Below are 14,849 nucleotides of genomic sequence, written 5' to 3'. Positions count from 1 at the left end.
CTCAGACTGACGGGTAGAGTGAGAGAAACATTCATACTATCGAGGATATGTTACGTACATGTTTTATTGAGTATGGAGGTTGTTGGGATACTTACATACCCTTGGTAGAGTTCACATACAACAACACCTATCATGCTAGCATCAATATGGCTCCATATGAGATGATTTATGGGAGGAGATGTCACACTCCTATGTGTTGGTTGGAGCCACGGGAAAATCAGTTTGCTAGTTCTGAGATTGTGCAGATTACCGAGGATAAAGTGAAGATAGCACGTGAATGCTTGCGAGTGGCTCGTGAACGTTAAAAGAAGTATTCAGGTAAGAAGCACCAACCAAATACTTTCAAGGTGGGCAAGAAAGTGATGTTGAAAGTCTCACCTTGGAAGGGGATTATTCAGTTCGGAAAATGGGGCAGGTTGGTATTGTGTTACATTGGTCCACTTATGATGATGGATTGAATAGATGATCAGGCGTACAGATTGGAGTTACCACCCGAGCTGGAGGGGATTCACAATGTATTTCATGTATGCTACTCAAGGAAGTGTTTAGCATAGGAACCCAACATTCTACCATTAGACGAGCTACGGGGTTGATGAAACGAAGTGTTTGGTTGAAGAACCAACAACTATATTGGAGAGTGAGACCAAGCAGTTACACAAGAAGAGGGTGAAACTTGTGAAGATTCTTTTGAAGAACAAGCATGGCAGAGATATGAACTGGGAGCTTGAGGATGAAATGAGGGCCTCTTACCCATATATGTTCATTACAGTTCCTAATTTCGGGAAAAAACTTCTTAAGGAGGGGAGGATTGTAATGATCCAAAATTCCCATCCGCCAGCAAGGTTAGTTTCCGTTAATTGAATGCTAATTTTTCTTTGGTGATTTCGTTGTTTATGTTTATAAATTCAATAAATAAAATAGAAGTGTGTTAATGTATACATAAAAGTTTAATGTGGGGTAGTTAAGATAATTTCTAGTCATAAAAAGGTTTAATAGGAATTGAGGGGCCAATGTGTCCTTAAAAGAAACCTAATTTGTTAAATTATTAGGGTTAAGAGTGTTTGGGATTTACTCATGACAATTGAGGGGCTTAACTGAAAAACCAAAAAAAACCCCCGATGCTCTTAACGATGTGATAATGAGCAATAATAGGCTTGCGTCCGTTTCTTTGATATGTGCGTTTCAATCGATCGAGACTTGCTCTTAGTGTTGTAGTTGGCATCGATTAGCAAAGAGAAAGAAAAAAACGAACATGGGTAAGGAGAGGGCAACAACATGTTGTATTGGAATCAAGGAAAAGGGGTGAACATTTTTTTTGTGGATTTCAACTAGGTCCAAATTGGATTAATCTAGTGGTAATTTTATGAAATTCCTTCTTCCTCAATGTTTAGGTTTCAATTGTTTGACAATTGGTTGAGTTGTGGTGTTAAATTTCTTCCTTTTTGGTGTTATTGATCATATCTTCTTTCTCCTTACAATCTTTGAATGTTCTTATGGTTAAAATCAAGCTTTAGTGGATGTATTTTGATGGTTTATTGTTGTCAAAATCTTATTATGAACACCCTGAATAGTGTTATTGTTCATGTCCATGAATTGCTCAAAGTTTTGGAATCATTATCTTCTTTGTCGTTGCTAAAACTCATGTTGATTTCTATCTCAATTCTAGTGAGTATTTTTATGTTATGAACCATTCGAAAGGACTTCAAAACAATCCCTAAATAACTTTATAAGTGGCATAATGGTGGAGGAAACCCAAGCCCTTAATGGTGTTTCTCTTTTAGCAATGTATTTTGTTTTTCCCTCAAAGCAATGTACTTTGAGTCATGGTTTGAGATTGAAAATGTTCTTTTGACTCCTTGACATGTTTTTACAATTAAGAACTCAATTTTCAGCTTTTTTCATTTTTGGTTATGGCTTAATGGGTTAACTTGTCACTTAAACCTTAAAACTCAAAGTTGGGAATTATAGAAAAATACCTATTCTGCCCATGTACTATAGAAAATCTAGAAAAAACATCGGGATTCAGATTTAGGATTCGTAAACTCTCAAAGTTTACATATTGAGTCTAGTTTGCCCGTGATTATCCACAAGATATGATGTTCTCTCTAACCAAGGTGAAAATCATTATTTTCATTGACTGGTCAGAAATTAGCTGCACGGATATGCGGTTTTGTAAAATTCATAAAAAGTTCTAGAAAAATATTATGGACCTGAATAAGCACTTCCTGAAAAGATAAAAAACTAAGCTACGGGAATATGAAAGAAAAATGTAATTTCTACTCGTTTTAGTGGTGCTAAAGTGGCCTTAAACATGCTGTTGTTTCAGGTCAAAATCTGAGAATTTGGACTAGTAACTAGTTTGCATGTTTTGGGTATATAATTGCTATTTTTGATCTTGTAGACTTCTAGTAATCTACTTATTTGTGTTATACTAGGTGAAATCTTGATACCTCAGTTCCTACAAGATTTGAAGTGTGAAAAGGACGTGTTTTTGACAAAGGCGAGTTAATCTTTGTGGATTTTAAGTACATTGTTATGGAATTCCATATCTTAGATAGATTGGAATGAACCTAGGTTATTTAGGTTTCATGTACCCGTGTTGTTTGTGATATGATTCCTTATGTGTATAAGAATTTAGGATGCATATACGTTAGATTCTTATTCTTTTTGGTGTTAGAGGTGTGTTCGGACCATGATAGAAATAATGCCTTGTGTTGATTTTATGTGATGTGTGCATGTAATGATTTCTTGGAAATATTTTTCTGTGACAATTTAGGAAAAAGCATGCTAGTGAGGTGATATCCGTAAAGATGATATATTCATGAAAATTGGATGTGATGTAAAATGGTATAACTTGTAATTAATTGTTTGCATGTAAACATAAGAAGAACTTGTGAAGTGATATCCTAGTAAAAGATATTAATAAATACGCATGATTACTTAGGGAGGTCAAATGTGTAATTCTTTAAAAGTTGAATTAATAATAAATTAATTAAAAGTTGAACACACTAGTGGGGCGAAAGGTAGCAACCTAGACATATGTGTGTATCCTATCTGAATTATTTGATGGCCTAGTAGATTGAAAGATACCTATAGGATAAGATCTTAAGCCAATAGAGACGTCGAGTGGTTTTTCTAGACAATCACTTGGGACATGGTCCTTGCGGTGGGTGGACTAGAGTGATGTTGGCTATGCGGTGGGGCCAACACAAACATCACGTGTGATTTGGGAGGTATGACATGGTGGAATTGGCACCATTTGTACCAATCCTTAACGAAAACCTGTGTACTATATGCAATGTCGGTGTAGCGAACACAACGAACTAGGAGTAATGTTACGGGTAAGAGTCACGCCTCATTTAGTGAATTAGGTCGTGCTGTTCACGTTAGCAGTGAATGAGATACTTGCCTTAGGGTTAGTGATGAATATATAGACCCGTCATAGGAAGTATTATTAAAATTAGTTATAGAGATAAATAATGAAAAGTAACTAAACGGCTCTAATGATGAATTATATAATGAGCTTTATTGTGATGGTTATGTGGTGTATTAGGTGTCATGCTATGTGGGATGTTGAATGCATGTTTTGTTTGACCCATTTGGGATATGTACATTTCATAACACTATACTATGATTGACTCACTTAGCTTATGTTGACACTTGTTTCTTTTCTTGTTCTTTGCCTTGCATTGGAACAAGTAACATGATATGATGCCTTGGAGGATGGGGACCTTTTTGGGGTAATTACATTAGTTTATTGTTATTGATGATACCACTTTGACTTTTCATTTAGATTTTATCTACTTTGGTTTTAAAAACTTTTTGGTAATGACTTTGTTGGAACTTTTGAAAGTGGTTGTTTTGATATTTAAGTAAGGTTTGTGAGTTTTTTTTTTCAAATAAACTAATAAAGAGATTTACTTTGCAATATTCTATTAAATGATGCTTTTAAAAAATTGGATGAAAAATCACGTTGTTACACAATTTATCTCCATCACCCCTCCCTCTACGGACCCCCTGCACACGTGGATTTCCGACAACACCAAAATCACAGTCTTTTATCTCCTCCACCCTCTTTCGTCTCTTTCTCCCTTTGAAACAAGGAGGTTCTGATGAAAACCATATCAAGAAAACAGACGGATCTGAGCTGACCAGATATTTACAACAACATTATGGGTTTGGAAGATTTTTTTGTAATAGGTTTTAGGGTTGATTTGTTGTCGATTTCTTCATCAGAATCAAATGGATTGGAGGTGGGTTGATTTGGGAATCGAGGTTTGTGCTGATGGGGAAATTGTTTCTTCAAAACCTGTTACTACGAAAATCGATGCAAAATAGGTTCTTCTAAAATGGAACGCCAAAAACATAGCTTCTTCAAGAATTGAACGCAAGATAAAAACCGAACCAAAAACATAGCTTCTTCAAGAATTGAATACAAGATAAAAACCGAAAACCCGTGTTGTGGAGGTGGGTCGATTTGCTTTTGTGGTTCCATGATTTGTTTCTCCATTATCATCTTCATCATCGACTCTATGAACATTGCTGTGGATCAAATGAAGTTTTCATAATCGCAAAACTATCATCGAGTCTCTGAAATCCGTTTGGTTGCGACTTAAGCTCATTGATTTTCAGACTTTTCCTCCAAGTTGGATCTTAAAAGCCAAAAGGTACCCAAAAAACAAACTGATGATGGTTTTGGTGGTAGTTGGAATGGTAGGTGTGGACGGTATAGAGGGATGCAAAATGGATATACGGAAGGGAGTGTGTGTTGTGTATGTATACAACTAGTAATCAATTTCACTCTATATCAAGATGTCCTCTAGAGAGAGAAAGAGAGAGATGTATCCATTTATTTTTAATATTTATTAGATATTAAAAAAATAAAGAAGGGTATAATAGTCTATTCAATTAGTGAAGATACATTTTTCACATTAAAACATGATAATTTTTATATTGAACTATATTATGCTTTAAAAAAAACATGGTTAAAAGGATCATCCATCCATAAAAAAAAAAACTATTGATTTTTTATATTCAATAAACTTGAAAATTTACTTTATTTTATCTAATAAATGAATTTAAATATAACTCTCCCTCATTTTTGTTCAAATTCTCCGTGCCGCTTCTGACCCCACTTTCTAATTTTAGCCGACAACAGGCGCAGAAGAACCCCCACCCTCTCTCTCTCTCTCGAGCACCAACAAACACACACCAAAATCACCCTGCTTTTCACACACTCACTTCAACTTTATCTTCTGCAATCCATACCTGTTGATAGCCTTTTGATTTTGACTACCATTATGATGTGATACCCAGGTTGTGTTAGGGTTTTTCCTGTTCAGAACCTGAGCTTGATTTCAGTTTAGGATGGGGAACTGTTGCAGATCTCCGGCGGCGGTGGCCAGGGAGGATGTCAAGTCATCTAACTACTCCGGACACGATCATAACAACAAGAAGGACAAGGCGAACGCGAAGAAGGCGCCGATCAATGTCTTGACTGATGTATCTAAAGAAAATATTGAAGAAAAATATATGGTGGATAGGGAACTTGGGCGCGGTGAATTCGGAGTTACTTACCTGTGTATAGATCGGAGTTCGAGGGAGTTGCTTGCTTGCAAGTCGATTTCGAAGAGGAAGCTACGGACGGCGGTGGATGTGGATGATGTGAGGAGGGAAGTAGCGATCATGAAGCACTTGCCGGATAATTCGAGTATTGTGACGTTTAGAGAGGCCTGTGAGGATGAGAATGCTGTGCATTTGGTGATGGAGTTGTGTGAGGGCGGGGAACTTTTTGATCGGATCGTTGCTCGGGGGCATTATACGGAGCGTGCGGCTGCTGCTGTTACCAGGACGATGGTGGAAGTTGTGCAGCTTTGTCATAAGCATGGAGTGATTCATAGAGACTTGAAACCGGAGAATTTTTTGTTTGCGAACAAGAAGGAGAATTCGCCTCTCAAAGCTATTGATTTCGGCCTATCTATCTTCTTTAAGCCAGGTAAGTTATCTTCAAGATTTTCCAGAAGCTGAGGGTTAAAGCTTATTGTTAGCCAAAGGGGGTGTTTGGATGTCCATTTGAAAGCCATTATTAGGTGATCTTGATATTCAAAACGAGATAATAACCTGTAACTGCTTTCTTCAGTCTTAACAATAGAGTATTTTTGGGGGATTTTGATGCTTTAAAGAGTTCATTCATAGGGGGTTTTCTTTCAGCCATTATTAAACTGATGATTCAAAACCGAAGTTTCTACCTCTAAATAATCATATAATTAAACCCCGTCTCAGCTGCAGTGAATTTTAGTTGCATTTGGAAGACAAGAAGATGAGTTTTAACTTTTAATCCACTTGATTTGTTTGCTGTGCTAATTTTAGCTTTTAGTCGTATATGCTTAAAGATACTTCTGTTTTAGAATACTTAATTTGGAGTTGGACACTACCAATTGAATTGGCTTCAAAAAAGTTATATATGTTTACTTGATACCATGTTGATCACTTATTAATATAGGTGAGAAGTTCTCTGAAATTGTTGGAAGCCCTTATTACATGGCTCCAGAGGTACTTAAGCGTAGCTATGGACCAGAGATTGATATATGGAGTGCAGGAGTCATTCTTTATATTCTATTATGTGGTGTTCCTCCATTCTGGGCAGGTAGTTACTTTCAAATCTTTTCTTATTAGGACCTTATACTTTGACAAATCCACCTTTTGTATTTAGATGACATTGCTATAGTTAATAGAAAGATGCTATTTGACTATTTGTTGCAGAATCTGAACAAGGGGTTGCACAGGCTATTCTTCGTGGGCTAATTGATTTCAAACGCGAACCATGGCCCAGTGTTTCAGAAGGTGCCAAGAGTCTTGTACGCCAAATGTTAGAACCAGATCCAAAGCTTCGCCTTACAGCTATGCAAGTACTTGGTATGTTCAATCATTTGCATCATTGAAAAGATTAAGATGAAAAGATCATAATCTTTAATCCATACATGATACATTTACTTACTCAATGTAACATTTTAATAATTGCATTGCAGAACATCCTTGGCTCCAAAATGCTAAAAAAGCTCCTAATGTTCCACTTGGTGATGTTGTCAAGTCAAGACTAAAACAGTTCTCATTAATGAATCGATTCAAGAGAAAGGCTCTTAGGGTAGTCTCTGTTACTTTGTTAATTGTTATAAAAAATAGTTACTTTGTTAATTGTTACTTTGTAATCTTCTTTGATGTTTAGGTTATTGCGGATTTCTTTTCCAATGAAGAACTTGAAGACATTAAGGACACGTTTAAAAAGATTGATACGGATGATGATGGTATTATTACAATTGAAGAATTAAAAACCGGATTACAAAAATTGAATACACAACTTGCTGAGTCGGAAGTACAACTGCTTATTGAAGCTGTAAGTCTAACTGCTTATTGAAGCTGCAATTTAGCCTTTATATAATGGAAGTTTTTTGTTGGTAACAGGTAGATTCAAATGGAAAAGGTAGTTTGGATTATGGGGAATTTGCTGCTGTTTCACTCCACCTTAAAAAAATGGCAAACGACGAACATCTTCACAAGGCTTTCTCATATTTTGACAAAGACAGTAATGGCTTCATAGAGCCAGACGAGCTTCGCGCTTCCTTAATGGAAGACGGAGACGATGATTGTTCAAATATCGCAAATGACATCTTCCAAGAAGTTGACACAGATAAGGTCACTGTCTCTGTCTCTGTCTCTGTCACTGTCATTGTCGTTGTCAGTGTCGTTGTAACTCAAATGAATTGAATGATGCAGGATGGAAAAATCAGCTACGAGGAGTTTGCGGCGATGATGAAAACAGGAACGGATTGGAGAAAAGCTTCTCGACATTATTCGAGGGGACGATTTAACAGCTTGAGTGTAAAGCTCATGAAAGATGGTTCTCTGAATTTGGGGAACACAGAGTAAGGATTGAATTTGTTTTGTAATTATATCTTGTTGGTAGCATATGGTTACACTAGTGTATGGTTTTGGAGAACTTTTGTGGATGGGTTAATAGATTCTTTCTTGCAAAAGAAATAGTGTTTTGAACTTGATGTAGGTGTTTGTGTTGATTGGTTTGTTTGTTTACTAAGCATTAACTGTCCTCCACACCAACTAATCTTACCGAAAAATAAAAATCTGAATCGAATTGGGAAAACCGGTTGTATGCTTTTGGTTTTTATACAGATGGAGACTTTAAAGCTCATGAAAGATGGTTCTCTTAATATATTTCTCTACTCCCCACTTCCTTTTGGCAACACCTTTTTTTGCATTGTCCCTTTTATGTGGCGTTTCTTCAATCAAGAACAAAAGGAAGAAACTTGGTGGCATTTTTTTTTTTTTTTTTGCATTGTCCTCTTTTTTGTAGCGTTCTTCAATCTGATTGTTTACAAATTCTTGTGTGAAATGGATTTATATCCATTTGTTAGTTACAATTGAGCCAAATTTGAAATTCCTAGCAATTATGGTCCATCACTCATCCATGACCCTCAAAGCCTAAAAGTATAGTTTTCATCACAACATTTAACTAACAGCTTCTACTATCATTTTTTCATAAAACATAGTTGATAACTATTCGCAACGGCATGATTACATAACATGTGTTCGAGTTGTTTAGGATTTTCAAACTTCATACCTAACACAAACTGTTGCTCCTTCCGGTTTTGCTCTTCATTGAAAATATTTGGTATTCAACTTCATTCTTAGCCATGTCAGCATCAACAAGTTTAAGATGACCTATATTCCCACCCGTCTCACAATCCGGGGCATTATCTTTTCTGAAAAAATGAGGGTTAAAATTTTCATTCCTATATCATGTCTCACGTAGTTTCAACATCAACCTATATATCATCCACTACTTCTTCCTGGATATTATCTACTACCTCCTCTCTTTATTCATCCAACCACTCCTGCATGTTAGTGTTACCAAAATGGTCTATATACGTTGGGATTTCAACACCACATTCACAAGCAATGGCTATAAATTCAGCATATTTAAGTTCATTGCTATATCATGTCTCACCTGTTTCAACATCAACCTATATATCATCCACCACTTCTTCCTGTATATTATCTACTACCTCCTATCTTTCTTCGTCCAACCACTCCTGCATGTTAGTGTAAAATGGTCTATATACGTTGGGATTTCAACACCACATTCACAAGCAATGGCTATAAATTCAGCATATTTAAGTTCATTCCTAATTAACCTCAAACTTTTTGGAATATCTACATCAGGAGGACATTAATAGAGCTTCTTATAATTTTCTCTTGTGAATCTTTCCATGAACGCGTAACACTCATCCTTGTCCATGCCTGCGAAATCAAGTTCTGCAGCCTTAGATTAATTTTGTCAATGTATCGTATGGCAAAGATTCCTTGGAAGTGCACATCCACAACGATGTAGACAACCATGGTCGAGGAAAGAAAATGGAGGAAGAAATTAGATATAGTTAACTGAAGGAGAAAGGATGAATAAAGTGTTGTCAAAGATTCCTTGGAAGTGCACATCCACAACGATGTAGACAGTCATGGTTGAGGAAAGAAAATGGAGGAAGAAATTAGATATAGTCAACTGAAGGAGAAATGATGAATAAAGTGTTGTCAAAGATTCCTTGGAAGTGCACATCCAGACCGATGTAGACAACCGTGGTTAAGGAAAGAAAATAGAGGAATAAATTACATATAGTCAACTGAAGGAGAAAGGATGAATAAAGTGTTGTCGTTATTGTCTCATTAAAAACCCTAACAAACACAATAAACAATTACACGTAGAACACTTAAATAAGGTGGCAAGGAAGGTGTTGATCCCTTCATTTCTTCAAAAAGGACCAAATAGAACAGAAAAAACAATTTTGTTCCTCATAAAGCACTCAAATAACTCAAGGGACTGAATGTGCAAATTCGAAATATATTGTTAGGCTAATGTGTCATTTTCCCTTAAAGTAAATATAAAGAAAATAAAAAAAAAGATATCTTCATCATTTTACAAACACTTAACAAAATATGTTAATAAAGTTAGTCACAAGGACCACTAGTGTGTAGGTTTGCTCCAAAGGGACCATTCATGCAAAAAAAATTCATAGGGACTGTTTTGGGAACCAAATCAAAACTGTAACGTCCCAGTTTCATAATATTTTTTTATTTTTAATTAAGTTAAAAAGCCATCGTCATAAAATCAATTCGATAAAATCATATGTTCCAAAATACAATCATCCAAATCAAAATATCAAAACAACACAAATTCATAAAATGTTGAAGATGTAGATGAGAGTGTACGGTCATGCCATTGTCTTTCTTTGTCCTCAGAAGTACCTGAAACATTTAAATCCACAACTGCAAGCCAAAGCTTCGTAAGTTCCCCAAAATATCACATATAACACAACATAACTAAACATATATAAGACAACCGGTTGACTCAACCCCGAGTCCTTAGCGAATCAAATACAACATATACGGTCCCTCAGCGATCCTGAGTCATCAGCGACTCAAATACGACATGTCCGGGCCCTCAGCGACCCTGAGTTATCAACGACTCGATTACAACATATAACATAGAGCAGTAGTCAAGCATAGCTAAGGATACAATCCAATCACAACAAACATGAAATAGGTAATATAGCGAGAAAACTCACCGCACAATAGCTTGATAAAACTCCACAACTCATAGAAACGTAAGTACTATCCTCACAAACCACCTAGACATCATATGGAAAGTCAAATCTCACTCTAGGACTCCAAACCCTAAAGTTTGACCCGAGGTCAAACTTAAGTAAAAAAAGTTAGTGATATGGTCAACGGGCGTGCCACGCTCCTTCTGGGCGCCCGACGCCTACAAAATGACGAAATGGTCGATTTTCTTGGCTAAAACAGGCACATACCACAAAACACTAAAATCCCCTTGTGGCCATGAAAAGCGTGTCCTCCCAAGAAAACCGACCATTTCGTGGCCAAGAAAAGTTAGAGTTCTGACTTAATGGATTAAGTCGAATTCCCTTAATGGATTAATGGAGTTCCAACTTTTAGCTCTGAACTCTAACAATGGTCAAATGGATGAAGTTTCCAACTTTATCCATCACGTCCTCCCAAAACTCACAATCTCTAGACTTTCCAACTCAAAATGATTTAAATCATCCACAAAAATTGCATGGCTTAATAGATAAGCACCAAAACATAACTTTCATACTCCAACAAGTCTAAAGAGTACTCCATAGTGCTCAAAAGGTGCTACAGTTCTCTAAACTCGAAAACACAAACTCAAAGGGACCAAAAAATGACAAATTTGAAAAACGGCAAGATCTATGAAACCAATGAGCGGGATAAAATCTTTTTACTCACAATAGTCCAGAAAATGAAGCAACCTTGTTGCATCTACACTTGATCCTTCTCCAAGACACTTTGAAAAGACCTTGTTCTTCAAGCTTCATACCAAATCAAGAGAAATAAGATTCCAAGATAGGTTTTAAGCTCAAACTGAGAGAGAGAGAGAGAGAGAGAGAGGGTTATGGTTTTTAAAAATATCTCTAAGGAGTGATTAAGGCCGAATATGAGCAAAACCTAAGGTTTAAGGGTGCTTACATAACCTTCAAACCCCTAAGAAGACGTTCAACCCATTGTCCTAAATGCCACACCCTTAATAAGTGTATCACACTTCCTTTGATTAATTCCTGATTCTTCATACTTTCATATTTCATCGAATATTCAAATTAAAACCACAATGAAATTACATATCGGGAATAAGGATGTTGCAATTCTCCCCCCATTTGAATCATATTTCGTCCTTGAAATCCACTGTGGAAAAAAGCTCTGGATTGTGTTCACATCTCCTCCTCGGGTTCCCAAGTCTATTCATAACCCTTCCAATGCTCCCACTGCACCTTCACCAAAACCACTGCCTTTTTGTGTGAGGTCTTCGTCTTTCTGTCTAGAATTGCGATCAACCTCTCAAAATTGTTCAGGTGCTCCTTAACCTACATATCCTACAATGGAATAATGGAAGTCTTGTCCATGATGCACTTTCTCAATTGAGAAATGTTAAATGTGCTATGAATCTAGCTCAATTCATCTGACAAATCCAACTTGTAGGCAACCTTGCCCACCTGAGCTGACACTCTAAAGGGTCCAATGAATATGGGGCCCAACTTGCCCTGTTTCCTGAACCGGATGAAAACCTTCCATGGGTACACCTTCGTGAGTACAAAATCCTCGACCTAGAACTCAAGATTAGACTGACATCGTTCCGCATAACTCTTATGTCGGCTCTACACAGCCAGTAACCTCCCATATACCTACTGGATCAACTTTATGATCTTGAGAACTACCTTTGTGCTCCCTAACACTTTCTGACCAACCTCACCCCAACAAATCGGGATCCAACACTTCCTCCCATAATGAAACTAGTAGGGAATCATATCGATGTTGTAATGATAATTGTTGTTGTGGGAGAATTCTATCAACGAAAGATAAAAATCCTAACTACCACCAAAATTAAGAATACAAGCTCTCAACATGTCCTCCAAAGGTCAGAATAGTTCGCTCATTCTGACCATCCTTCTGCGGATGGTAGGTAGTGCTGAAAAGCAACTGAGTACCCAAATCCTCGTAGAACCTCTTCCAGAATCTGGAAGTGAAACAAACATCTCGATCAGAACCCACCAAAACTAGCACGTCGTGGCAAGCAACCACCTCCTGAATATAAATGTCGACCAGTTTATCGGTCGAAGAGCTCTCCTAGATAGTGATAAAATGGGCACTCTTGGTAAGACGATCCATAATAACCTAGATAACATCGAATCCTATAGTAGTATTTGATAGCTTCCTGATGAAATCCATAGTGATCTACTCCTATTTCTACATCGAAATCTCCAGTGGATGCAACTTGTCATGAGGCATTTGATGTTGCGAGAGGTTTAGTTCCTTGGACATCTCGTTAACTAGGAGGGGATTTTGGTCGATCCGGCCAAAATCGAGGAAGTTATGCAGTGGGAGGTTCCGAAATCTCCCTCGGATATTAGGGGTTTCTTGGGATTGGCTGGGTACTACCGGAGATTCATACATGATTTCTCCAAGATTGAAGTACCCCTCACTCGTCTGACGAGGAAGGGGGTGGATTTCCGGTGGGGCCCTGAGCAGCAGAGGGCCTTTGAGACCCTCCGACAGCAACTTTGCGAGGCTCCAGTCTTGCCTCTCCTAGAGGGAGTTGAGGATTTTGTGGTGTTTTGTGATGCATCCTTCATGAGACTGGAAGCGGTCCTCATGCAGAGAGGACAGGTGATAGCCTACGCGTCTCGACAGTTGAAGCCGCACGAGACGTGATACCATACTCATGATCTGGAGTTGGGAGCAGTGGTATTCGCTCTCAAGATTTGGAGAGATTACCTCTATGGGGTCCGCTATACCATATACACAGACAAGAGCCTAATACACATCATGGATCATCTGAACCTGAACGTGAGACAACACAGGTGGTTGGACGTAGTCAAGGACTATGATTGTGAGATCCTTTACCACCCAGGTAAGGCAAATGTGGTTGTGGACACTCTGAGCCACAAGTCAGCTGGATCTTCTACACCAATGACATGTATGAAGATATCCGTGGATTCTCCACTTGTGAGCTTGATCAGGGAAGCTCAGGCAGAGGGTATGTGTCAGGAGAACTGGAAGCTTGAGAGGATTAGGGGTGAGAACACCCGGTTTGTGCAGGATAACCGGGGATTATTGACCCGTTGCGGTCGGTTCCAGGTTCTGATGTCTGGGTGGGTCAGACAGATTGTACTGGAGGAGGCTCATAAGTCTGCTTCTCTATTAACCCAGGGGCCACCAAGATGTACTGAGATTTATGATTGAGTTACTGGTGGTCGTGCATGAAGCGCGAAATCACTTGGTACGTAGAGAGGTGCATGACCTATAGGATGGTCATGGTCGAGCACCAGAGGTCTCATGGAAAGCTGAAACCACTAGAGATAACCATGTGGAAGTGGGAACATATCAAGATGAATTTTATCACCAAGCTGCCGAGGACGACGAAGGGCTTCGACGCTACTTGGGTCATCGTTGATCGATTGACCAAGAGCACCCACTTTTTAGCAATACGGGAGAGTTCATCGGCCGAGAAGCTGGCCGACGTGTATATATGTGAGATCGTTGCTTTCCATGGGGTGCCGATCTCTATTGTCTCAGACCGCGATGTTCGGTTCACCTCCCGTTTTTGGCAGAAGTTCCACGAGGAACTGGGCATGCGGCTGCACTTCAGTACAGCCTATCATCCACAGATGGACGATCAAAGTGAGCTGACCATACAGACTCTTGAGGATATGCTAAGAGCCTGTGTTATTGATTTCGGTGGGAGTTAGGACTCCTACCTACCCCTTGCAGAGTTCTCCTACAACAACACCTTTCACTCCAGCATTGGTGCTCCACCTTATGAGCTATTGTATGGACGGAGATGCCGAACCCCGGTCAATTAAGATGAGGTTGTTCACAGGGTGATGGGACGGATCGAGGTGGTCCTGCAAACTACCAAGATGATTTAGCAGATCAGACAACGGTTGAAGACCGCACAGAGTTGGCAGAAAAGTTACGCCGACCGGCGTCGATCTGAGTTGGACTTTCAGGTTGGTCACATCGATCTGAAGGTCTCACCCTGGAAGGGTGTGATTCGCTTCAAGAAGAGGGGAAAGTTGGGTCCCCGATACATCGGTCCATTCAGGATCACTGCCAGGGTTGGCAAGGTGGCGTATAGACTAGATCTCCCAGAGGAGCTCAGTCAGATTCATAACACTTTTCACGTTTCATAGTTGCGAAAGTGTATACCGAATAAGGAGGCGGTAGTGTTGTTAGATAATATTCAG

At 38.6% G+C, this 14,849-nt stretch overlaps 1 protein-coding gene across 1 annotated transcript; it reads left to right on the top strand.

Moving 5' to 3' along the window:
* Positions 1-5,128: 5,128 nt before the first annotated feature.
* LOC111882689 (calcium-dependent protein kinase 13) lies at positions 5,129-8,051 on the top strand. The gene is made up of 7 exons (XM_023879053.3): positions 5,129-5,995; positions 6,503-6,646; positions 6,763-6,915; positions 7,029-7,144; positions 7,226-7,393; positions 7,462-7,692; positions 7,774-8,051. The coding sequence occupies exons 1-7, from the start codon at positions 5,368-5,370 to the stop codon at positions 7,924-7,926; spliced, it is 1,593 nt and encodes a 530-aa protein (XP_023734821.1). The 5' UTR covers positions 5,129-5,367; the 3' UTR covers positions 7,927-8,051.
* The last annotated feature ends 6,798 nt before the right edge of the window (positions 8,052-14,849 follow it).

Source organism: Lactuca sativa, chromosome 9 (assembly GCF_002870075.4).
Source record: "Lactuca sativa cultivar Salinas chromosome 9, Lsat_Salinas_v11, whole genome shotgun sequence".
NCBI classification, from domain to species: domain Eukaryota; kingdom Viridiplantae; phylum Streptophyta; class Magnoliopsida; order Asterales; family Asteraceae; genus Lactuca; species Lactuca sativa.
Note: the sequence above shows the minus strand (reverse complement) of the source record. Positions and strands in the feature narration are given on the sequence as shown.

What these genes read in the sequence shown, in the direction of transcription:
- LOC111882689 (XM_023879053.3), top strand. Translation starts at nt 5,368, where the DNA reads ATGGGGAACTGTTGCAGATCTCCGGCGGCGGTGGCCAGGGAGGATGTC. An exon ending in ATCTATCTTCTTTAAGCCAG is followed by an intron (nt 5,996 to 6,502) that starts GTAAGTTATCTT and finishes TTATTAATATAG; the next exon opens with GTGAGAAGTTCTCTGAAATT. An exon ending in TACAACTGCTTATTGAAGCT is followed by an intron (nt 7,394 to 7,461) that starts GTAAGTCTAACT and finishes TGTTGGTAACAG; the next exon opens with GTAGATTCAAATGGAAAAGG.